The 24,521-nt window shown below is 39.1% G+C and overlaps 1 protein-coding gene across 3 annotated transcripts; it reads left to right on the top strand.

Annotated features, from left to right (window-relative positions):
- Nucleotides 1-228: 228 nt before the first annotated feature.
- On the top strand, nt 229-24,121 carry SSR1 (signal sequence receptor subunit 1). Of its 3 annotated transcripts, XM_030552352.1 has the most exons (10): nt 229-463; nt 5,732-5,850; nt 8,318-8,405; nt 8,628-8,890; nt 9,627-9,703; nt 13,550-13,628; nt 14,778-14,871; nt 15,670-15,684; nt 19,508-19,571; nt 21,267-24,121. In XM_030552352.1, exons 1-10 carry the CDS (start codon nt 379-381, stop codon nt 21,271-21,273), a joined length of 891 nt encoding a protein of 296 aa, XP_030408212.1. In that variant the 5' UTR covers nt 229-378; the 3' UTR covers nt 21,274-24,121. The 3 variants fall into 3 exon arrangements, with proteins under 3 accessions (XP_030408212.1, XP_030408213.1, XP_030408214.1); XM_030552353.1 differs by lacking the exon at nt 15,670-15,684 and having other exon boundaries at nt 231-463; XM_030552354.1 differs by lacking the exon at nt 15,670-15,684 and having other exon boundaries at nt 231-463; nt 19,508-23,312.
- The last annotated feature ends 400 nt before the right edge of the window (nt 24,122-24,521 follow it).

Below are 24,521 nucleotides of genomic sequence, written 5' to 3'. Positions count from 1 at the left end.
CAGCTCCTTCGCATAAGCGCGGGAGGAAAGGTGCTCCGGCCATAAAGCTGACAGAAAAACAACTTCGCACATGCGCAACGTGAAGCTTACAAAGTCCCTTGCTTATGCGCACTAGGGGCCTGGAAAACGAGACCGTCCGTCCCCCACGTGTGCGTTTGAGGTTCTGGGCATGCGCCCTAAGGGCCAGAAGAAAGCGTACGTGTTGTTTAAGTCACGTGATCCCCTCCCGCTTCCCCGGCGGAGCCACGTCTTCTGCGGTTCGGGGGCGGGGGCGGGGAACGTGCGTGGCGTGAGGGCGCCAGGTTCCCGGATGGAGGCGATGGTGATCGCCATTTGGGCAAGAGCAGCAGGCGCGGAGGGCGCTAGGTAGCTGCCACTATGAGATCCGCGACCCAGCTGCTGCTGCTCGTGCTGTTGGCCTTTCCCGCCGCGCTGCTGCCCGGCGGAGTTCGCGGCGGCCCGGGTGAGAACGCGCGCGCTCGTGTTCGGGGAGACGTTGATATTTGAAATTCGAACGGGAAGCAACCGCTTCCTGGAACAGGCGAGCGCGTGAGGGGCTGGGGCTGGGCTTCCCCGGGTGGGTGGAGAGACCAAGATCCTGGGCACGGAGTGTCGGGCGGGGGGTTGGCCCGGGATGCCCCTGTCCAGTTTGGAGGCGGCCAGGTCCTGCCTTCCTGGTGCCTGGCACTGCTGGGCGCGCTGGACATGCCGGCGGCAAAGGCAGGCGCCTTCCCCAGCGCGAGCCGGGCGGCGCGGAGAGGTTGAGCTGCTCGCTGGCCGCGAGGCTGACGTGTCACTGGTCTCCCCACTCCGGCTGCCGGTCCTCGCACGCGGCTACCCCGACCAAACGGCCCCGGGCCTGTGGCTTCCTCCCAGACATGTGCTGCGCTGCGCTCCCCAGTGACTCCTGGACACCCAAAGCGCCGCAGGGCTGGCAGCCGGGCCGGCCCGCGCCCGTACTCGGGGTTAGGCGGTGACTCTGGCGGCCGAGTGGCTTCCCGCGATCGGTCACACACCGTTGGCAGGTGTCACAAGCCCCAGCGCGCCCAGATTGCCAGCCTCGGGGCAGGGACTGTCCTGTTGTTGCAGTGAGCAGTAACGTTATAGCAGGCACCTTCGGCCCCCGGGGGTGGGGGCGGGGAGGCGTCATTTCAAGGCAGCCAGTAAGGACTGTGTGACTATGCAGAGCGGCTGCTAAATTAGCTTGAAATGGCTGTAAGGGTCGTTTTTCTGGACTTGCTATATAAATTGATGAGTGCCTACTTTAAAACTGCAAGAAAATGCCTTGGCAGCCAGTCTTCTCTTCTTCCCTGCCCCAAAGTGTCCTTCAAATAATAAAACACACTCGTCTGTTTACACTGTAATTGTATCTGATTTATACCTTGAAAATTACGGATAATATTAAGTTGAAAGAGGGCTGAAGGGCAGTGCTGTATTTGCACGCTCTTCTGCCTGGGTACTGCATCATATATCATGTGTTCCTCTTCCCACAAAAAAGCAGCTCTCTTTTTCTACTATTGCCACATCATCATTCCTTCTGAAATCCATTGAAGGGAGCACAGATTAGTGTGTGGTTTAGGAAGCACTTTTATGTAGTGAGATATAAAATAACATAGCAGGCACTGGCTATAGTTAAGGTTATGTCAGAACTTTAATTACGAATCCAGTATTCGCGAACGCTTAACTTTTTCTGAAACCTTCTAGGGCTGAAATTATTTCAATTAGTTGTGGCTCAGCAGTAAACTTGAAAAGTTTCTGAAAGTCTTTTTCTACAAATTGCTAAACATAACATTTGAATTCTACTGATGTGCTAATCCTCTGAGGATTTGGGCCTAGATCCACAAAAGAATTTAGTAATTGTGATGCTGAACCTTGTGACACCTAATTTTTAGGCACCTAGAAAATCACAAGAACGGTACTTCAATCTAAGAAGCCTGAATTAGGCGCCTACGCTTCTATATTAAGGTTTGGGAGAGTTGAGAGTTGGGGCTACACTGAGGGAGGCAGGGGGGTGTTTGAATTAAGATACGTAACTTCAGCTATGCTATTTGCGTAGCTGAAGTTGAAGTATCTTAGTTCCACTTATCTGGCCATCCTTATGGCAGTGAGTCGGCCGCCGTGGCTCCCCCTGTCGACTCAGTTTACTCCTTCTGCTGACATGGAGTACAGGCGTCGATTTGGGGATCAATTTATCGCATCTAGGCAAGACATGATAAATCGATCCCTGATACACTGAATACTACCTGTTGATCCAGTGGATAGTATACACATACCCATAGACTGCAATCCACTAAGCCAGCAGGATAGGCAGGGAACTGCCTAAACTAACCAATGAGAGATGCCAACCAGAGGGGTATAATAAGCAATCTGTATGAGACTGTTTTAGTGCCACACTAAATCCAGATTTTTCTCTGGTCCAGGAGCATTGCTCCTGGCCTGTTTGGGAGTAAGTGCCCTGCATAGCTGCTGTTTTGCTTACAAGTTACTTAAACTTAATAACTTTGGATTTTTCCAAAGCAGGTGAATTAATTTTGTTTCTGTAACAGTGAAAAGTCACCATGAACTTGAAATCTGTTAATCTAAAATGAGTTGAATAGCTCCAGGTCCTGTATCTACCCTTGACCTCCCTGACAATTTTTTTTGCATTTACTGTCCTATTCTACTATATTTTAAAACAGTACCTTTCCTACTTATTTGTAGGTAGGTTAATGCCGCCAGGCCTCGCTCAGGTTTGGGCCCACAAGGGAAATAATAAAACTGATTGCACATGAAATACTGTCAAATGCATGAAGTAAATAGGGATTTTCTTTCTCCTTTTCAGTTAAGGTAATTTTAGGTGTAACAATAACAGTTAGATTCACTTGCCTGAATTAATTTATGTGCGCCTGCCTATTGTCTGGCGGACGAGCATCCACTGAAATGCCGCCAAGAAGCAGTGTCCTCCAGAGGCGTTGCTGCCGAAATGCTGCCAAGAATCAGTGTCCTTCAGAGGTGTTGCCGCTGAAATGCCGCCAAGAAGCAACAGCATCCAGAGACGTCGCCGCCGAAATGCCACTGTTTTTCGGCGGCGACACCTCTGGCTGATGCTGCTTGTTGGTGACATTTTGGCAGTGACACCTGTTGATGTTGCCGCTTCTCAGCGGCATTTCGGCGGATGCTTGTCCACCGGCAACTGTCTTCGGCGGCTCGTCGTCTGGCACCCACCAGACAAAAAAGGTTGGGGGCCACCACTGTAGAGACTAACAAATTTATTTGAGCATAAGCTTTCGTGGGCTCAAGCCAACTTCATCAGATGCATGCAGTGGAAAATACAGTAGGAAGAGAGAGAGATACACACAAAACATGAAAAAAGGGTGTTGTCATACCAATTCTGAGACTAATCAAATAAGGTGGGCTATTATCAGCAGGAGAAAAAACTTTTGTAGTGATAATCAGGATGCCTATTTCAAACAGTTAGAATCATAGAATATCAGGGTTGGAAGGGACCTCAGGAGGTCATCTAGTCCAATGCCCTGTTCAAAGCAGGACCAATTCCCAACTAAATCATCCCAGCCAGGGCTTTGTCAAGCATGACCTTAAAAATCTCTAAGGAAGGAGATTCCACCACTTCCCTAGGTAACCATTCCAGCGCTTCAACACCCTCCTAGTGAAAAAGTTTTTTTCCTAATATCCAGCCTAAGCCTCCCCCACTGCAACATGAGACCATTACTCCTTGTTCTATCATCTGGTACCACTGAGAACAGTCTAGATCCATCCTCTTTGGAACCCCCTTTCAGGTAGTTGAAAGCTGCTATAAAATCCCCCCTCATTCTTCTCTTCTGCAGACTAAACAATCTCAGTTCCCTCAGCCTCTCCTCATAAGTCCAGCCCCCTAATCCTTTTTGTTGCCCTCCGCTGCTGGACTCTGTCCAATTTTTCCACATCCTTCTTGTAGTGTGGGGCCGAAAACTAGACACAGTACTCTAGATGAGGCCTCACCAATGTCTAATAGAAGGGAATGATCATGTCCCTCGATCTGATGACAAGAAGGTGTGAGTAACAGTAGAGGGAAAACTAGCATGGGGAAATAGGTTAGTTTGTGTAACTCTCCAGCGCATCATCAAGGATCTACAACCTATCCTGAAGGACGATCTCTCAGATCTTGGGAGACAGGCCAGTCCTAGCTTACAGACAGCCCCCTAACCTGAAGCAAATACTCATCAGACACCACGCAACAAAAACACTAACCCAGGAACCTATCCTTGCAACAAAGCCTGTTGCCAACTTTGTCTACATATCTATTCAGGGGACACCATCATAGGACCTAATCACATCAGCCATACTGTCAGAGGTGCTTTTACCTGCACATCTGTCAATGTGATATGCCATCATGTGGCAGCAATGCCCCTCTGCCATGTACACTGGCCAAACTGGACAGTCTCTGCGCAAAAGAATAAATGGACACAAATCAGACATCAAGAATTATAACATTCAAAAACTAGTCGGCGAATACTTCAGCCTCCCTGGTCAGTCGATTACAGACCTCAAAGTCGCAATTATTCAACAGCAAAAATTCAAAAACAGACTCCAGTGAGAAACTGCAGAACTGGAATTAATTTGCGAACTGGACACCATTAAATTAGGCTTGAATAAAGACTGGGAGTGGAAGAGTCATTACACAAACTAACCTATTTCCCCATGCTAATTTTCCTGCTGCTTTTACTCACACCTGCTTGTCAACTGTTTGAAATGGGCCATTCTAATTATCACTACAAACGTTTTGTTTTCTCTTGCTGATAATAGCCCATCTTATTTGATTCATCTCATTAGAGTTGGCATGGCAACATCCATTTTTTTCATGTTCTGTGTGTTTGTGTGTGTGTAATCTTCCTACTGTATTTTCCACTGTCTGCATCTGATGAAGTGGGCTTTAGCCCACAAAAGCTTATGCTCAAATACATTTTGTTAATCTCTAAGGGCTGGTCCAGACTGGGGGGGGGGGGGGAATCGATCTTAGATACGCAACTTCAGCTACGTGAATAACGTAGCTGAAGTCGAATATCTAAGATCGGATTACTCACCCGTCCAGACGGCACGGGATCAATGTTCGCGGCTCTCCGTGTCGATTCCGGAACTCCGTTGGGGTTGATGGAGTTCCGGAATCGATATAATCGATATAAGACGTGATATATCGATCCCCGAGCAATCGATTTTAATCCGCCGATACGGTGTGTAGTCTGGACGTGGCCTAAGGTGCCACAGGTACTCCTCGTTCTTTTTGCTGATACAGACTAACACTCTGAAACCTGTTAGAAATAAAGAACACTTTTCATATCAGCCACACCTAATGTTACAATCTTACAATAATGAGACATTCATGGTACAATCAGAAGTCTAAGAAGCAGCTTGGTTACTTCCTAGTACCCTAAGGCAAACACCTTGACAAACCTTATTTTCACTTTTTTCTCTGCAGTTGTGTGCATCAAAGCTTTAATTTGTTTTGAAATTGCTGGTACGTAAATTACTAAATTTTAAACTTATTCAATAGAAACTTCAGTTTCCAAACTGATAGTGATTTCTGCTTATACAGACCAAAACTTTTGCATCATAATTTGCAACTAAAACCTCAAGTTATTTCTCTCTTACCAGTAAATGTAAGTCTTGGAAAGCCGAAATATGATCCCAACCTCCCCTTAGTCAACCACACTTACAGAAAGTGACTTCTGGTATTTCCATCTTGTTTTGTTACTAGGTTCAAGTTTACTAGTTGCAGCTCAAGATGCTACGGAGGATGAAGAAGCAGTGGAAGATACGGTAGTTGAAGATGAAGATGATGAAGCTGAAGTTGAAGAAGATGAACCCACAGACTTGGTAGATGTGCATACATTTTGTTTCAAAGCATTAGATTATACAGCTTCTTTAAATTAGAGGTTAGATGGATTAGAGATATGAATTTTAGTATACCATATTTAATTTCTTTAAAGTGGCTAAAGAAAAATATAATTAAGGACCTTAGAAAGACTTTCAATTTGGGCAACTAGGAAGGATATACGAGGAACAATTAAATAGTAATTGGAACACTGGCTGTGCCTAACAGCATCTTAAAAAGAGAACACTAACTGAAATTGCACAGTTCATGCTTTTTCCCACTTCAACATTCCCCTTAAAAAGATAATGGTATTTCTTCAGTGTAAATTTGGTTTGTCATATTGTCTCTTTGAAGTCTCACTTAAGCCCTGCAATAATGTTTGAAGTCTAGTTTTGAGGCATATTTTTGCTTCTATTAATTACATCTGCAGTCTGAAATAAAATCACCAAAGTACATTTGTCGTGCCACCAGAAATGTCACTTTCCTTTTTGAGGCAACTATTTCAAAATCTTGATGTGATATGATTTTATGTAGTGTTACTAGTCACCTCTGGCAGATTTAACATTCAGCTGTTAAATACCTGGTAGAGGCTGTATGTGGATTTTTATATATAATAAAAGCAAAAAATTACTAGATTACTGTTTGATAAATACATTTGATGCATTTTACTGGTTTTCATCAAATTTATTTGATGCCCTTCCATAGTACGTGACCAGCTTAACAGCAGTTAGATACTATTAGGCAGGAATTAAATATTGGTGGTATTAATGGAATACATTCAATGTACATTGTCTATTTAACCATCTCTAGTAGTAAGTTGAAAATTGTTAAATATAGTGTTCAAATATTATAGGACTGATCTTGAAATGACACAAGATGTGGCTTTGCATTGAGGCATGAGATATCTTTCTCTCTGGTTAGTAGGCTTAGTTCTTGGGTTTAAAAGGGGAATAGAGGTAAATTTTTGAAGTCCTAGGGATGAATAGAGTAGTGAACACTCTAAACATTTCCTGTGTGCTAGATTTTCTTCAAAAAATATTTGGTCCAGGAATAAACATAAGAATGTAAGCTTAATCGAAGCATAACCCTGATCATCAAGTTAACAGCGCTTGGTTAAAAGTAACCTTCACACTCTAACTTTGTGATTAACAGTATCTCCCTCAATATATCTACAGAGTTTTGCAAGTAGAAAACAATATTATAATATGAGGTGTACCTCATTTCAAGGATTGTAGCATTGGTAATATCCTTACCAGGCTAGAAACATCTTTATTATAAATAGCTGCTGCCTTTAGAATTCCTAGATGAATAGGAAATCACTCCCCAAATTTTTACAAGATATAGGATTCCTTGTTTCAAGAGTCTATCCTCTTATTTGGAGATGGAAGGACAGGCAATTGGTATACTATTATAATATAGGGATGAGAAAATGAGGCCTGTCCAGAATGTGGACTCAAAGAACAATTAAAGGGACTGAGTTCAAACACAATACAGCTTTTTTACCCTTAACATCTTAAAATTCAGTGGAAATAGTCTTTAAACAAAGATATGTCTGCAGCAAAACTTACAGAATATAGTGTAGACAATAAAAAGTAAGGTCTGTTTTAATAAGCGACTGAGGCCATCTTGGAGTAGGTATGGAAACTTACTTGAATTTTTGAAGTTATTTTTAGACTGTTCATTTAAACAATGACTCTCCTGTTCCTTTGTTATCAGAAACCTTATCCTTTAGGTAGAATTGAAAGGTGTTTGTCAAGACGTGAGTTGAGATTATCTTCCTTGTAAGTTCCTTGTAGGACTTCTGACTCCTAAAAAGTGTCAAAGTACTGCACTGCTTTAAATATTTACTCATGTCATCTAATAACACAGACTATACAAACATATCCACCTATCTTGGTTAGTAAACAGGGAACTATATTTTGGCTATTTAAGTAGTTGTTACTTAAATCTTCTTAATACATTTACATTTAACAAATTTTATATTGCATAGACAATCATTTACAAGAAGGATGCCTTGTTCTCAGTTTTGGACTTTATTATAAAGTAACTAGATGCAGAAGGACGAAATACCCCTTGGCTTAGACCAAGCTCTTTGCTCGTTCTAAAAAACAGAGAAACAACTATGTAATCAGGGAAAACAAGACTCCACAATTTTAGATTACCAACTTCTAAGCACCTCTTGTACGCTAGAGCCTATGAATATGGTAATCATGCTGCATTTAACTCTCAGTGGCCATTTACAGCGCTGGAGAACTAGCAGCTCAGGGTCAAAATGAAGCAAACAGCAGAGAGTTGGCATCAGAATAGTTCTGCAACAGCAGTAGCTGTAATGTTTTGTCCCACTAATTTTGTTATAGAATGCCACACAACAAAGTACTTGTTATACTTAACGTATAGGATTCTCATAAAATGTGCACATTCTTTGCTTCACTATTTATTATAGGTTTTTAAAAAATTCTCTTGTCTTAGATAGAAGAAAAAGACGAAGAAGACTTATCAGGAGAACCTAAAGCCTCACCTAGCGCTGATACAACTATCTTGTTTGTGAAAGGTGAAGGTAAGATGTGCACAAGTCATGTAGCAGTCTATCAAATGCTTGGCTGTTGCTGACTGGTCTCTAGTTTTAAATGGCATTACACATGCATAAAACAATATTGAAGCTCTAATAAAGCACTGTACAGTTTTGTTGGGGCTGAGTTTAAACTGGGATTCTTGTGCACTTTAACACTGGCATGGCATATAAAAACTTTTCTAACTTTAAGATATTGTTATGTTCTAGACTTTCCTGCAAACAACATTGTAAAGTTCCTGGTAGGCTTCACCAACAAGGGTACAGAGGATTTTATTGTTGAGTCTCTTGATGCCTCTTTCCGGTACCCTCAGGACTATCAGTTTTTCATTCAGAATTTCACAGCTCTTCCTCTGAACACAGTGGTTCCACCACAAAAACAGGCCACATTTGAGTACTCGTTCATCCCTGCAGAGCCTATGGGTGGTCGTCCCTTCGGACTGGTTATAAATCTGAACTACAAAGACTTAAATGTAAGCCCGGTTTTGGAATTACTTTTACTCTTCAAATTAAAGTGGAATTGTGGGCAGGAAGGGAAAGGCTAACCCAATTGGTAGTGTTTTAAAAAGCACTTAGTGTCTGTGTAGATAAGGATAGTGAATGGTGCTCTGTCTTTACGGAAAATCTTGACTTTCTCCTGAGATCTCGTAAACTCACTGGCTGAGATTTGTGTAGTCCCATGAATTTGAATGAGTAAGAAATGCTGGCAGGTGTTGTCATTAGCTTTTTAAAAGATTTATCAAAGGCACTAATGGGAGTAAGGTGCTTGGCTCCCATTGACTTTCCGAAGGAGTTTAACCTCTAACAGCTTCTTGCACCTTTGAAAGTTCCCTCCAGTGAACAATGTAATAAGATCCTTGGTGCTCAATAGAACATCTCTATCACAGTACAGAAAGACATGAAATTGGTAATAGTATTTGTGCTAAAGCCATGGACACTGTATCACATGTTCTTATGTAAGATTTTTTTTATTCTACGTACTTACTAAAGGTATTGCTCAGCAAGTCTTCAGCTAGCTCCAGTTTCAGAACCTCTTGCAGTGTTTTCTCCCATAGCTATAACCTTTTTGTTGTGAGCTAATCAGTTCCTGTGCTCTCCACATAGTAGTTTGTCCTCAGCAGAGGTTTTAGAATCTCATCACGTTTCCTTGGAAGGCATTACAATTATGACAGGTTAAATTGATTTAAAAAATAATCATCATTATTGCAGGGCAACGTGTTCCAAGATGCTGTCTTCAATCAAACTGTTACAATTATTGAAAAAGAAGATGGATTGGATGGAGAAACGTAAGAGAAATTTGAACTTGTTTTTGTTGGTAGTACATCAGCCGTAATGTACTGCTATATGTGGCCACTTAAAAATGCTTTTGTCCTCATGTCATGGAATGCTGGAAATCCTGCATGTCCTGGTGATGGTAGAGCGTTCAGAAGAGGGGAGAGGAAATGTTAACCCAACACCTCAGAAATAGAGGCTGTGCGTTCTTGTTCAATGTGAAATAAAACTGATTGGATGTGCACTTCTGAGACTTTAAAAAAAAATTCTGTACCTAATTCATATTTCAAAATATAGTCATAATATTACTATTTCAGATAGGATAGTTTTCATTACTTTTCTGTCTGAGAGCCAAGTCCAGAGCATAAGTGTGGCCTATTGGTAATTGCAGGAATAGCCTCAAACTGAGGCTGTATTCCTAAATAAAATTATTTGTAGGGAGGAAGGGTGACACTGATGGCTCAGGATATTGAGATGCCCACATTTTGAAGGCTGAAGTACTTGTGGTATACAATTTTACTTCTGAGTCACTGTTTGAAATTAGTCTAAGTTGCAATCTGAGGGGTTCTTTTCAGGTGGCAACGTGAATTGTTAGTCTAATTTGTAGTTAACACATGCGCTTCTCACAATTTTGGGGAAATGCAAAGAGGCTAAAGGTGAATTGCTTTGAAAACAGAATTACTTGCCCCTGGAAGTAGCTTGCAGTTCCTTGTGGGGAAACTTTTAGCAGCTTTACTTGATCTGTGGATTAGAGGCATTCATTATGAGCATTCAACTAAATTGTTGGGAAAAAAAAAATTATGTGGTACTCTCACTACTTGTTGCAAGGATGTGGCACAGTACATACTTGTTAAACATACACTAAAATATTGTGTGTGGAATTTTCAAAAGCACCTATGTCACTCTTTTGAAGAAGTACCAAGCATTTACAGGTGGCTATGTACTAGAATTTGCCTGCTTAGCAAATCAGTTTCCAAAACTTACTGAAAATATCTGTCGTTTGATGAAGATTCTGATTCATAGATTCATATGAATCATAGACTCTAAGACTGGAAGGGACCTCGAGAGGTCATCGAGTCCAGTCCCCTGCCCTCATGGCAGGACCAAATACTGTCTAGACCATCCCTGATAGACATTTATCTAACCTACTCTTAAATATCTCCAGAGATGGAGATTCCACAACCTCCCTAGGCAATTTATTCCAGTGTTTAACTACCCTGACAGTAAGGAACTTTTTCCTAATGTCCAACCTAAATCTCCCTTGCTGCAGTTTAAGCCCATTGCTTCTTGTTCTATCATTAGAGCTAAGGTGAACAAGTTCTCTCCCTCCTCCTGATGACACCCTTTTAGATACCTGAAAACTGCTATCATGTCCTCTCTGTCTTCTCTTTTCCAAACTAAACAAACCCAATTCTTTCAGCCTTCCTTCATAGGTCATGTTCTCAAGACCTTTAATCGTTTTTGTTGCTCTTCTCTGGACCCTCTCCAATTTCTCCACATCTTTCTTGAAATGCAGTGCCCAGAACTGGACACAATACTCCAGTTGAGGCCTAACCAGCGCAGAGTAGAGCGGGAGAATGATTTCTCGTGTCTTGTTTACAACACACCTGTTAATGCATCCCAGAATCACGTTTGCTTTTTTTGCAACAGTATCGCACTGTTGACTCATATTTAGCTTGTGGTCCACTATGACCCCTAGATCTCTTTCTGCCATACTCCTTCCTAGACAGTCTCTTCCCATTCTGTATGTGTGAAACTGATTGTTCCTTCCTAAGTGGAGCACTTTGCATTTGTCTTTATTGAACTTAATCCGGTTTACCTCAGACCATTTCTCCAATTTGCCCAGATCATTTTGAATTTTGACCCTGTCCTCCAAAGCAGTTGCAATCCCTCCCAGTTTGGTATCATCTGCAAACTTAATAAGCGTACTTTCTATGCCAGCATCTAAGTCATTGATGAATATATTGAATAGAGCCAGTCCCAAAACAGACCCCTGCAGAACCACACTTGTTATACCTTTCCAGCAGGATTGGGAGCCATTAATAACTACTCTCTGAGTACGGTTATCCAGCCAGTTATGCACCCACCTTATAGTAGCCCCATCTAAATTGTATTTGCCTAGTTTATCGATAAGGATATCATGCGAGACCGTATCAAATGCCTTACAAAGTCTAGGTATACCACATCCACCGCTTCTCCCTTATCCACAAGACTTGTTATCCTATCAAAGAAAGCTGTCAGATTGGTTTGACATGATTTGTTCTTTACAAATCCATGCTGGCTATTCCCTATCACCTTACCGCCTTCCAAGTGTTTGCAGATGATTTCTTTAATTACTTGCTCCATTATCTTCCCTGGCACAGAAGTTAAACTAACTGGTCTGTAGTTTCCTGGGTTGTTTTTATTTCCCTTTTTATAGATGGGGCCCTTTTTCAGTCTTCTGGAATCTCTCCCGTCTCCCATGACTTTCCAAAGATAATAGCTAGAGGCTCAGATACCGCCTCTATTAACTCCTTGAGTATTCTAGGATGCATTTCATCAGGCCCTGGTGACCTGCAGGCATCTAACTTCTCTAAGTGATTTTTAACTTGCTCTTTTTTTATTTTAGCTTCTAAACCTACCCCCTTCCCATAAGCATTCACTATGTTAGACATTCCTTCAGACTTCTCAGTGAAGATGGAAACAAAGAGGTCATTAAGCATCTCTGCCATTTCCAAGTTTCCTGTTTCTCCCTCCTTAATTAAGCTGATAAAGCTCTTTCTGCAATGATTTTTACGAAAACAAGGAGGAGTCTGGTGGCACCTTAGAGTAAGAGATTTTTTTGGACATAAGTTTTCATGGATAAAAAAACTCAATTTTTCAGATGCAAATAACTCAGTTAGTCTTTAAGGTATCATTGGACTCCTTGTTGTTTTTGTGGATACAGACTAACACAGCTACCCCTCTGATACTTGGCGCAATAATTTTTATGGTTCATAGATTTAGAACTTCTTGTCAGCTTCGGCTTGTAAAAATTGGTTAGTTTAATACCTTGGAGGATGATCTACTGTTCATAAGAATAAGGGAACCTAACCTCTTAAATACTGAATGAGACTTAAACGATAATTGGAATCTATGGAAAAAGAATTCAGCTATCCACTTAGTCTAGGAAATGTACAGGCTGTTTCAGAGTTCAGCTGTAGAAAACTCTCTCCATAAGTTCTAATTTAGGTACCCATTTCTTAGGATGCTCCGTCATCAGTAAAGACTTCAGGGTATTCTTGTAACATGTACATTGAGGAGGTGTATACTACGGAAGTGATTATGTAATGGGGTCTTATAGCTTTTGTAACTGATTAGTAAATTGGTGGTGACATTTGTTTGTTCTCTCTCTCTCTCTCTCTCTCTCTCTCTCTCTCTCTCTCTCTCTCTCTTTCTTACACACCCCATTTTAGAATTTGGTATGTCATGTTAACTTCAGCAAATGTGAACCTAGTGAAATGTCAGTAGCTAAATACATATTTGTTGAAGTCTGCCAAATGGCACTTTTGTATGAAAATTTGCCCTGTTTTTTCCAAGTTAAGGTTATTGTAACTTATCAGAGCCAAACAACTCAATTTGGTTTACTCTGTATTTCACAGTACTTTGTATTAAGCTTCATTATTTCTCACCGTCCATTCTTTCTCCTGAAAGAGACAGGAGAGAGACCTCAAAACTTGCTTTACGAGCACTTTTTAAAAAAAAAGTCGCACAATATGCAGAGGCACTCCAAGAACCCGATAAAATTTCTGCAATTACTTCTCATTCTTTGTTTTAAACAACTGATTAGACTTCAAACTGAAGATGACCCTACTTATTTTTTTCCTCTCTTACCAAATAAGAATCTTCATGTACGTGTTCCTGGCAGGACTTGGCCTACTTGTCATTGTCGGTCTACATCAACTGCTAGAATCTAGGAAAGTAAGTAAGCAATTATGTACATGCACTTCTTCAGCATCAACAGAATACTGTATATGATTAGGTGTTAGCTTCCACTCAGAGCAATACACCTTTTATTGTCTGTTATGGCACAAAAGAACTCATGAAAATTTAACTTTGATCAGTGAAATTGAAGGGAAGCAGATTGATACTATAATTCCTCCTAGCCTTTAAATAGAAATGTGTCTTGTGAGCTGTTTTGTAATTTGAAAAAATTATGCTGATGAGTTGCTTGTCTACCACTGTACCTTTGCTTACCTTCTTCCACCATAGCAATGGTCAGCCTTGTGGCATAAAAGGCTCTGGTGTTTTCCAAATGTAGCTACAAAACTACATTTTCACCTACTCTTTACAACCTCATTGAAGTCCTTCCTCATTTCCTGATATGTATGAAGTTGTATGGGAATCTATTTTCCATACAACTCATTCCCTTCCTCATTTCCTGCTGTTATGTCAGCTGTTAATGCCCTGGCTTAACTTGTATTGTAACCTTTGGGACTGGGATCACGTTTTCCTACATGTTTATATTTACTTAGCATGATAGGCCTGGGACTTGAACACTATCATAATATTGCAACTAATGGTTGTCGTCATACTGATTTGGCCAAATAGTACATCTAGTGAAAGTGTAACTCAACACTCCAGGTACCACAAGGATGTTGACTTCAAAGAGTAATAATAGAATGCTATTAAGGAAAAATCCTAACTTTTTTAAAACGGTAGATCATAAGTACACTGGAGATAAGGGTAGTGTTTTGTAGATTTGTGCTTTTTTTTTGTGGTAATTATTTAATACTGCATCACTGATACGTATGGAGTTGTATGGGTATCTATATATAATTCCTACAACATGGAATGAGGATAATATGAATTTAAAAGCGTAAGATCTGATACTTTATAAGAGTTTGCTAAAGTTAGGCTACAAGGAGGGGTTGACACTGTAGCTGGTCACAAGCTTAAAGGTGTATTATTTTGTGTTTGCTTAATGACAGTTGGCTTTTACTAAATACAGGAATTCCTTATTTAGGTTTAATACCCTGACATTTGTACTACATAAAGCTTTCTGATGGAAGGCAAATTTTTACACATCTCTGTGTGAGATAAACATATTCTTGCCTCAAACTCTTCCAGAGAAAGAGACCAGCACAGAAAGTAGAGATGGGTACATCAAATCAAAATGATGTTGACATGAGCTGGATTCCTCAAGAAACTTTAAATCAGATCAGTAAGTAGTAAGCCTTTCACAACTGTGGTATGATTCGCTTCTTTTATCAAACTGTTAAACTTTTTTTTTTCCAGATTCTTAAGCCATCTGCTTCATGAAACACGTTCAGTCTAGAAGTATCTTAAGCATATGCACCTTTTTGTAATAACTCTTTTGCGTATTACACAGTAATTCACTATTTTTAAATAGCGAGCTGTTTTTAAAGGTAGACTCTAAACAGACATTTGTAGAGCTAACAGTGGCAGCCACCACAAACTTTTCCTGCCTGCCTGCTAGTCATTTTTCATTAGATTCCATTTCACTGGTTAGCTAGAAACGAAGTCCAAAATAGGTGTTACATGGGAGAAGTGATCTATATAGAGGCTTTTTTATTTAAAAAAAAAAAACAAACACCTTTTCTTTCTTACCTATGCTTTCATAGACTGGCTTTCAGCACTGCTCACCTTCCAACCAAAGTTTTGATCACAGAATTCTGAAGGGGTGCTGCTGAGAAGTCCTAGTGGAATAAGACATTTTCTCATTCTTTCCACCCCCCTCCCCCCCCCAGGTTTTCAGTCTGTAAAATGAACACATTTAAGACTATCAAATGATCATCAAAGTGTATGATCTTGTACTTATCGAACACAAAACATTAAGACTACGGTGGTGTAGTTGTATTGGAGTCCTAAATATCACTACTTCTGTTTAAAAATGCTAAACCCAAATTCAGTATCTGATTTTTCTTAGGCTGTTTGAATACTTGTGGGTATTTCTAACTTCTCTTTTGCTGTCTTCTGTTTTGCTTTCCTGTGGCTTCAGTGCAGAGTAGAAAAGGTGAGGCATTCAAACTTTGGTGCTTTATAGTAACTGAGGGGTTTTTACTATGCATCCACATTAACTGGTCTCTGATAAAATTCTAATTCATCGCTGCATGTGGGAGTCTGTAATAGCATGAAAGCACTGGTAAGATTTAGGGCTGTCAAGCAATTTTAAAAATAATCGCACGAACAATAATTGAATACCGTTTAAATATTTTTGGATGTTTTCTACATTTTCAAATATATTGATTTCAATTACAACACAGAAAAAGTGTACAGTGCTCACTTTATATTTATTACAAACATTTGCACTGTAAAAAAACAAAAGAAATAGTATTTTTCAATTCACCTAATACTACAAGTACTGTCATGCAATCCCTTTTATCATGAAAGTTGAACTTACAAATGTAGAATTGTGTACAAAAAAAACAGCATTCAAAAGTAAAACAATGTAAAACTTCAGAGCCTCCAAGTCCACTCAGTCATACTTCTTTTTCAGCCAGTCACTCAAACAAGTTTTACGTTTGCGGGAGATAATGCTGCTTGCTTTTTGTTGACAATGTCACCAGAAAGTGAGAATAGGCATTCACCTGGCAGTGCTGTAGCCAGTTTCACAAGATATTTACATGCCAGATGCGCTAAAGATTCATATGTCCCTTCATGCTTCAACCACCATTCCAGGGGACATGTGTCCATGCTGACGACGGATTCTGCTCAATAACAGTCCAGGTCAGTGCGGACCAATGCATGTTCATTTTCATCATCTGAGTCAGATGCCACCAGCAGAAAGTTAATTTTTAGTTTCAGTGGTTCTGGTTCTGTAGTTTCTGCACCAGAATGTTGCTCTTCTAAGACTTCTGAAAGCATGCTTTACAGCTTGTCCTGCTCAGATTTGGACGGCATTTCAGATTCTTAAACCTTGAATCGAGTGTTGTAGATATCTTTAGAAATCTCACATTGATACCTTCTTTGGGTTTTGTCAGATCTGCAGTGAAAGTATTCTTAAAACGAACTACATGTGCTGGGTCATCATCCAAGACTGCTATAACATGAAATATATGGCAGAATGCAAGTAAAACAGAGTAATAGACATACTATTCTACCCCCAAGTAGTTCAGTCAAAATTGAATTAACACATTTAACAAGCATCATCAGCTTGGAAGCATGTCTTCTGGAATGCATAAAGCAGAAGCATATGCAGAAGCATAAAGGGGCATATTAATGTTTAGCATAGCTGGCATGTAAATACCTTGCAGTGCTGCCTACAGAAGTGCCATGCAAACACCTGTTCTCACTTTCAGGTGACATTGTAAATAAGAAGCTGGCAGTACTATCTCCCATAAATGTAAGCAACCGTGATTGGCTGAACAAGTAGGACTGAGTGAACTTGTACGCTCTGAAGTTTTACATTTGTGTTTGAGTGCAGTTATGTAACAAAAAAAAATCTACATTTGTAAGTTGCACCTTCATGATACAAGTACTGTCATGCAATCTCTGTGGTGTGACTGGAAATATATATTTCACTGTAAAAATAAGTTTGTAATAAATGTAAAGTGAGCACTATACATGTATTCTATGTTCAATATATTTGAAAATGTAGAAAAACTTCAAAAAGTATTTAATACATTTCAATTGGTATTCTATAGTTTAACAGTGCGATTAAAACTGCGATTAATCATGATTAATATGTTTAATCGCAAGTAATTTTTTTGAGTTAATTGCTTGAGTTAACTGCAATTAATCAACAGCCCTAGTAAGATTACAACAGAAGTTTAGGTGTTGCAGGTAAACATATTGCAACATTTAACAGATATAGATCCTCCTTTAGTTTTATTATTCTTGTGACTCTTGTTTTGGTAGTCTAGTTTAAATTGCACAGCATTTTATTCCCCTCATAGTATTGCATAGATGAAGGCTGCCATTGTGAGGAAACTTATAGTGAAAAGAACAAAAATCATGCACACGTAACAAGGTCATGGATCTCATTTTAAACACAGTTAGTTCACTTTTAATACAAGTAACTGCATATGCCATAATATCTCTTGCATGTAGAATTTTGCACACAGTCAAATCTGTGAAATTTTACAAATTTTTATTATGATGTGGAACTACTCATGACCAGGACAAGGAGAAAGGTAGGTGAGTACTGCAGCAGCATCCAGGAGAATATCACAGTGTGCACCTACTGTATGAAATAAGTTGTGCAAGCTGATGGAAGTGATAGTGCTTATGGATCTGTGGCCTTAGATAATGTAGCATGTGAAGTGTAAGAGTAACTACTAGAAAACTGACAATTATATGACTCGTAAGGGACACTGGTCTGCTGGATTAGGCACGAATGCTATTGAGACCTAGTTTATAATCTTCAGGCTGACACTGAGTTGCTGTGATTGTGGGCAGACTACTTAAACTTCCTGTGCCTGTTTCCCTATCAATAAAATAGGAGTAGTATTTTCTTACCGATAAAGGTTTAAGGAGTGGCTGTTTGCACACTGCATCATAATTGTGAAATGCTATAAAACTATTTGGTCCCTTCCTGTGTCCTACGTATTTCTTTCCACAGGTCTTTTGGTTTGGAGGTAATGGTATAAAAGACACTAGAAGGAATAAGGAGGTTTGTAGAGGGAATGTGTATCAGAATTATGAAAGTGCATAAATTAGCACCAGAGGACTTCAGAGTAAAATGGAGAGATTGATAGGGGTCTAAACAAGGGATAAAATACTCTCCCTGGAGCTAGGGGTTCAAATTTAGGCATGGATTTATATTTTGGGTTGCATTAATTAGCGATGTGATGCTGAAATAGCCTTGAGCTTCCTGGCTTTCAGATGTTTATGTAGATTTAAGACTTTTTCCTCCCTTTTTAAAAAATTGTATATTTACAGCTTTCAAAAGGTAGAGTAAAGTTTGTCTGGGAATCTCTGTACACTTTCAGTAGTGAGATTGTTGAGGACCCATATTTGAAGTCTTATCCTAACAAGCATTTGTAAAAACAGATCTATAAAGGTACCAATGATCTAGATATCTTTTCCCCCCACTCATGAATAGCTGCACTTGTCTTATACAAGGACTGAAAATTCATCTACTGTTTTTGTTTGCACAAAAAGCATCCCTAGAGCAAAGGACAGTTGTAGACCTGCCATAATGAGTTTTGTAAACTACCCCAGGATTAAATATCAAATGATTGTTATAGTATTGTGAAGCTTGAATGATTCCTAGAGTCATGGGATTTAAAATCATTATGGCTAATCTCTTTTGCCCTGCTGAATTCTGATGAGTTTACCACAAACTATTAAAGGAATACTTGATTCCAGCTGTCAGCTGGTAAAGCATTACTCTCTAGAGGTTGATATGATGCTAGAAGATGATAATATGCAAACTGTGGAAAGTGTTTAGTTAATGGAAGGTAAGTGTAGGGTTTTTGGCATAGCTTCTAAAGGAACTGATAGTGTGTAATCTTTTTAGCTGGGTACAGATTAATGTTTTGAATGCAAAGCACCTTTCATTAGGGTGTATTTTAGCATTTTTAGTTTGTTTTTTACAAACAACTAAATATAGTCAGTCCTGTGAAGTACGTGTCGAAGAACATGAACATTTATATGCCCTGAAGTTAAATAGATTTTAAATACTATGGTATTAGCATGTTCAAAAACAATCAAGTAAGTTTCTCTTTCATCTCAATCTGCCTCTTGCATGGCAGTGTGCTGGAAAGCCAAATAGCAATTTCATTTCTATTCAAGAAAAGCATAAGAATATTTTTAAAAAAAAGAAAAATGTGCCCTTTTAATCTGATGTACTATTTGCAGCAGTTTAGGTAATCTTGTCTCCTTTTCTCATTCAGATAAAGCTTCACCAAGGCGGTTGCCGCGCAAAAGGGTACAGAAGAGATCAGTGGGATCTGATGAGTAAATGTTAATTAATACAACAATTCAGCCTTTACTAATCCTGCCCCTGCTGCCCCTTTTTTTTCCTGGATTGCAGTAGTGCACAGAATCCATATCAACATGAGGAAAATACTACTTACTATTTGGACTGATCAATTTATCTGACTGGTGATAACATTGCTGAAAACATACTTCTCATCCCTTTAAGATAACAAAACTGCTTTGGGGGCAGGGGGAATGAGAGTTAACCATTAAGGTGTGTGTGTGTATAAACAGTTGATCTGAACAGAATCATTGTGCTACATGAAATGTGCCTTTAGAGTCCTATGTACTGCTGGCTTGTCATCTGCAAACCTTTCTGAAGTGTTTTTTTCCAAATGTGTAGTTGCCTAATCTCTTCAGAGTGTATCCTGTTTAAGAGTCTTCATGCATTTTTATTTTGTAGTATCCTAAAGCTATGAACTTCATTCTTTGCTGCACACATAGTTACTTTTGTTAGGATTTTTTGTATGTTCCTACTTCAGTGATTATGCACTGATTATCTGGACTTTTTAAAAAGTAGTTAGTGTTCTAAAGGCACAAACAGGTGTAACTGCTTTTAGCGGTTCAGAATTTTTTTGCTGCTGTTTGATATAATGCGCACATTGTGAGGCCTAAGAATCCAAATGTATTTGTATAAATGTTAGAGGGATTTTTACAGCAGCAAAATTTGTGAAGCATGGAATGGTATGTAACCTCTATAAATGATTCTTTTTACACCGTCGCCCTGTTAATCTGTTTAAATTGTTAGTTTATTTAACTGGTGCCAACAGTTCTGGGATATTGGACCATGGAATGCTTGCTCAAGTAATCAATAGGCCCCAATTAGTGTTCAGTGACTTCCCCCTCCTTACAAAAACTAGAAGAATCACAAGTAGCAAAATGTATTGAGTTTCATAGATTATATTGGATGCAAAAGATAACTGTGTTATGAAGTTGTATGTTATGCAGAGACTCTAGTTAATGTACAGTAAAGAGACTTTTTGTAAACAAATTTTAATTTCAAATATAACCTGCAGGTGTATAAATCTGAGTTCTTAAATGACAGTAAAAAAGAAATTAACTTTGACCCTTTCTCTTGTGAAGTTTTGAACTTAGTGAAGTACTTAAATTTTGTTGTAAAATACTCAGTTTTTTAAAGTAGCTGAGTTGTAGTGAAATGACAGCTATTGGAAATACTTAAATTGTATTGTACTTCATGCAAGTTTTGTTTAACTTGCTTCTTCAGGTTGATAATTCCAGTATATTCCCATTATTAAATACATGCTAGTTCAACATACATTTAAAAGATACAGTGCTATGCACCCTCAAATAGGATTTGTTTTGTAGAAGACTCAAGTTTATAGTAATCATCAAACTAAAGTACAGGTCTGTCACTAAAAATGTATAGGAGAATAAGTTTTGGTATAGGCAACTGGATTTCAGTGCTGCATTCTCTGACAGTAAAAGGAAGGAACATAGTCATCTTTTATACAGATATTTAGGTATCTAAAAATATAGATAGATTTCTGAAAATCTAACCTGTCTGAATCATTAGGTGCTTAAATATCTTTTTTAAAAATTCCCTAGTCATCATTTTGAACTTTGCTCAGTTTGGGAAAGGTAGTGATTTGGGACTTGTAGTTTAGTTTTATAGTTTTCCTGGTGCTTATTTCTTGATCTGCCTTTGTTCTGCAGGGACTGAGCATCTGAGCCAATGACAGATGAACAATACCTGCAAAGCACTTCAGCACACTCAGTGTGAAACAGAGTCTAAGGTCTGAAACTCCCTCTGCTGGCACTACTGTACTATAAACTTCCCTGTAAATGAAGTGTAAAGTATTTTGACTCTCTTGTCTTGATGTGGAAAGTAACTTTAGAAAACATCTGTTTCCCGTTTTTAACAGTGCTTGACTTACAAACTTAACATATAACTAGCCAGTAAAGAACATTTAATTACCACATTGCAGGATCTAAAAGATTATTAAAAAAATCTTGTACAGGCCGATCATAGTAAATTAAGGTGATCAGATGTCCCGATTTTATAGGGACAGTCCCGATTTTATCTTTTGCTTATATCGGCTCCTATTACCTCCCACCCTCTGTCCTGATTTTTCATGCTTGCTGTCTGGTCACCCTATAGTAAATCAAATACACTTAATCAGTTCAATGCTACCTTCAAAACAACAACTTTATACATCAGCTAATGCAAGCAACAAGCCACTTCAGCTAAATGGAGGATGGTTTATCATGTTATAGTCATACTTCTCCTGATTCAGCAAAGCATTTAATTCATCGGGGGAGAAACTGACTGAACCCTTTGGATTTTAATCTCAGGATTATGCCTGGTGCTTAAATTTATGGTTGCTCATCATCACATACTGGAAAGATTCTTAGTGAATTCAACATCTCTCCTAGAGTCAGTTTGAAGTCTGGAAATAGTGTTATCTCCATCCACATTCCTACGGACAATTCTGGATGCGAGTAGTTGCATTGGAAACAGTCTTCACACAGGAGGCAAACCCTCTGCACTGTACAACAGCAAAGGATCAGATCACAATTACTGTGATGGGGGTTCCATACGCTAGCAATTTAGAATAGCCAACTTCATTCTTTCACCTTAGTGTAAATGAGAAAGTGGCCCTCATTCTTAATACTTCTGAAACAGATACATGGTACAACTTGAGCTGTAATTAGATACAGCTCTTAAACTACACAGAACTCAGGTGAGTGTACTGTTTAGAAATAACTGTCAAATATGATACTTCCATCTAAGTTGAACTGAACTCTTGATCTTTCCCAGCAGTGGAGCAATTTAATGTAAAATAGAACTAAGAATAATTACCACTGGAACAACTTTCAAAAATAAGTTGTATAAATTGATTTTACTAACTTAGTGATATAACAGGTTTTTTTAAGGAGAGCCAATTGTTTAAATATCTCCATTACATCAGGTAATCAAAGTCACACTTAATGGGCACCTAGCCAGTTGGAAAGGGAGGAAGAAGGTGGCTGTATGTGGCACAGAAGGAAATAGAGCCAGTCTTCACATTTCTAAGCTTGCATGGGGTGTTGCAGTAGAGGCTGGGTATGATGTAAGACGAAAACTTTGTGGTGGGGGGTTACAGTATGCTCATTTTACTTAGTGACTTGAGCTGTAGTGATCACGTTTGCTTAATTTAATTTCTTTTTAAGGCACTACTTTCACCACTGAAATGAAATGCTTATAGTGCAACTCACCATTGACTTATATATCACTAAATTGTAGTAAGCAACCCCCAACAGCTTCTTGGGGAGAATCTTCCTACTTTTGACTCTCCATTAAGTACTTTGCATGTATGAAATAGCATGGTTTCAATTTCTTGTCCCCGTTTAATATACTATAGTTAAAATTTAGCAATACTGCAGTTGTGTGTGAAATGGCTGAGCCTGTAGCAATAATTGATCCATGTGCTGAGAGAAGATGCTAAAATAATCAATCTAGTACACTAAGGTGTCTAAGTAGCTACATACAACTTGGTCGTATGCCATAATGGGCTATCTTACCATCTGCAATTGCACACTTACGAGTTAAGTATTAAAGCTTTTTAGGATTGCCTATATTACTTTAAAGGGGTGTAGGTAGCCTATTTTGTGCACCTATTGGGTATTTCATCAGGTCACTAACTTTTAGTCTAAAAAGGAAAAGCTATTAATTACTTTCCCAAAGGAAAGCTTGCATTAAAAATCAGTTTCACATTGTTAGTGCTCAGTAGCATGCTGACTATTAATTTGAGTATGTGTCTTAAACAATTCAGATTATCAATGCACCTTTTTCCTTCATCTTACTATCAAATGCTCTTTCGCTGAAATTTCAGCCTGGGAGAAACAAATAAGCACAGAAGTAAATCTGAATAAACTGCTTTCCAGGCAAATCTGATACAAGAGGAAGTGACTAAAGCCAGAGTTGCAAATAGAATTTTGTATGAAGTACCCTGAAGAACCATGACCAAGTAGCTAAAGCATAGACCAAGAAATTAGATGGAGAGGGTTCTAGTGATAGGCCTGTTGCAGATTTAGTATGCCTGAGAGACATTTAACATGGCTGTACAGATCTGTGAAAAGGGAGTAATACTTCAGTCTTTATGCACTGTTTATAAAGGACTCTTGAAATCCTTGCTGGTGCTCAAGACCCATTACTTACATTGAACAGCACTGAATTTATGGCAGCTAGGGGAAAAGGTCAAATACAAGTCCCAATCTCTGTGAGGGAGTTAATGTTAAGTTCCTTTGAAGATGAAAAATGCTAAATTCATAGAAGTAGCTCATGTAATACTTGTCAGGATTTTCAGTATTGTGCTGCAAGACTTGGCCCTACCCTGATTTGAAGAGGTGGTGATTGCTGTATAGAAGACTTATGCCCTTTACTTGATCAGTGGTCATACTGAATAAGAGTGCAGCAGCCTTACAGGGCTGTAAGAATCTGGATTTTTTTTTATATACCATACTATTTTGCTAAATATATGAACAGAACCACAAGGAACTTTCACTGTAAAAGTAGGTTCAGAAGCTGACTTCACTCTCCTCATTCTGGTTGCAGTACACTAACCATCTTAATCACTTTTCCATGTAAACAATTTAGTTACAGCAATGTTATGATTTTCAATGGGAGGGAACATGCTCTTTACAGATATGGTTTACAGACCCACTTTGAGAACCCTTTTGAAAGTGAAGGGACAAACTGTTCTGGACAACTGAGGTTCAGCTCATTAAAGTTATACCACAACTGAAATACAGATTGAATTTTTACTTTTCTTACCTGCAAATTCTTAAACAGTTTGAGAGAAAGCAAAATCACTCTTGAAACTACATCTCTAGGTTTTTTTGGTAAAACTAACTTGAAATTCTTAGCTTTTTGTAGTTTGTTTTGTTAAATAAAGTACTGGTATAGCACTAAAAAGCTTGATTGGTATT

Source organism: Gopherus evgoodei, chromosome 2, assembly GCF_007399415.2.
Source record: "Gopherus evgoodei ecotype Sinaloan lineage chromosome 2, rGopEvg1_v1.p, whole genome shotgun sequence".
In the NCBI taxonomy this organism is placed as follows: Eukaryota; Metazoa; Chordata; order Testudines; family Testudinidae; genus Gopherus; species Gopherus evgoodei.
The sequence above is the reverse complement of the archived record's forward strand: the minus strand, read 5'-3'. Positions and strand labels throughout refer to the sequence as shown.

Excerpts from the sequence above, each read along its gene's own strand:
- SSR1 (XM_030552352.1), top strand. The coding sequence starts at position 379 with ATGAGATCCGCGACCCAGCTGCTGCTGCTCGTGCTGTTGGCCTTTCCC. Across the intron at positions 464-5,731 it reads CGGAGTTCGCGGCGGCCCGG|GTTCAAGTTTACTAGTTGCA; the intron begins GTGAGAACGCGC and ends TTTTGTTACTAG. Across the intron at positions 9,704-13,549 it reads GATGGATTGGATGGAGAAAC|AATCTTCATGTACGTGTTCC; the intron begins GTAAGAGAAATT and ends TTACCAAATAAG.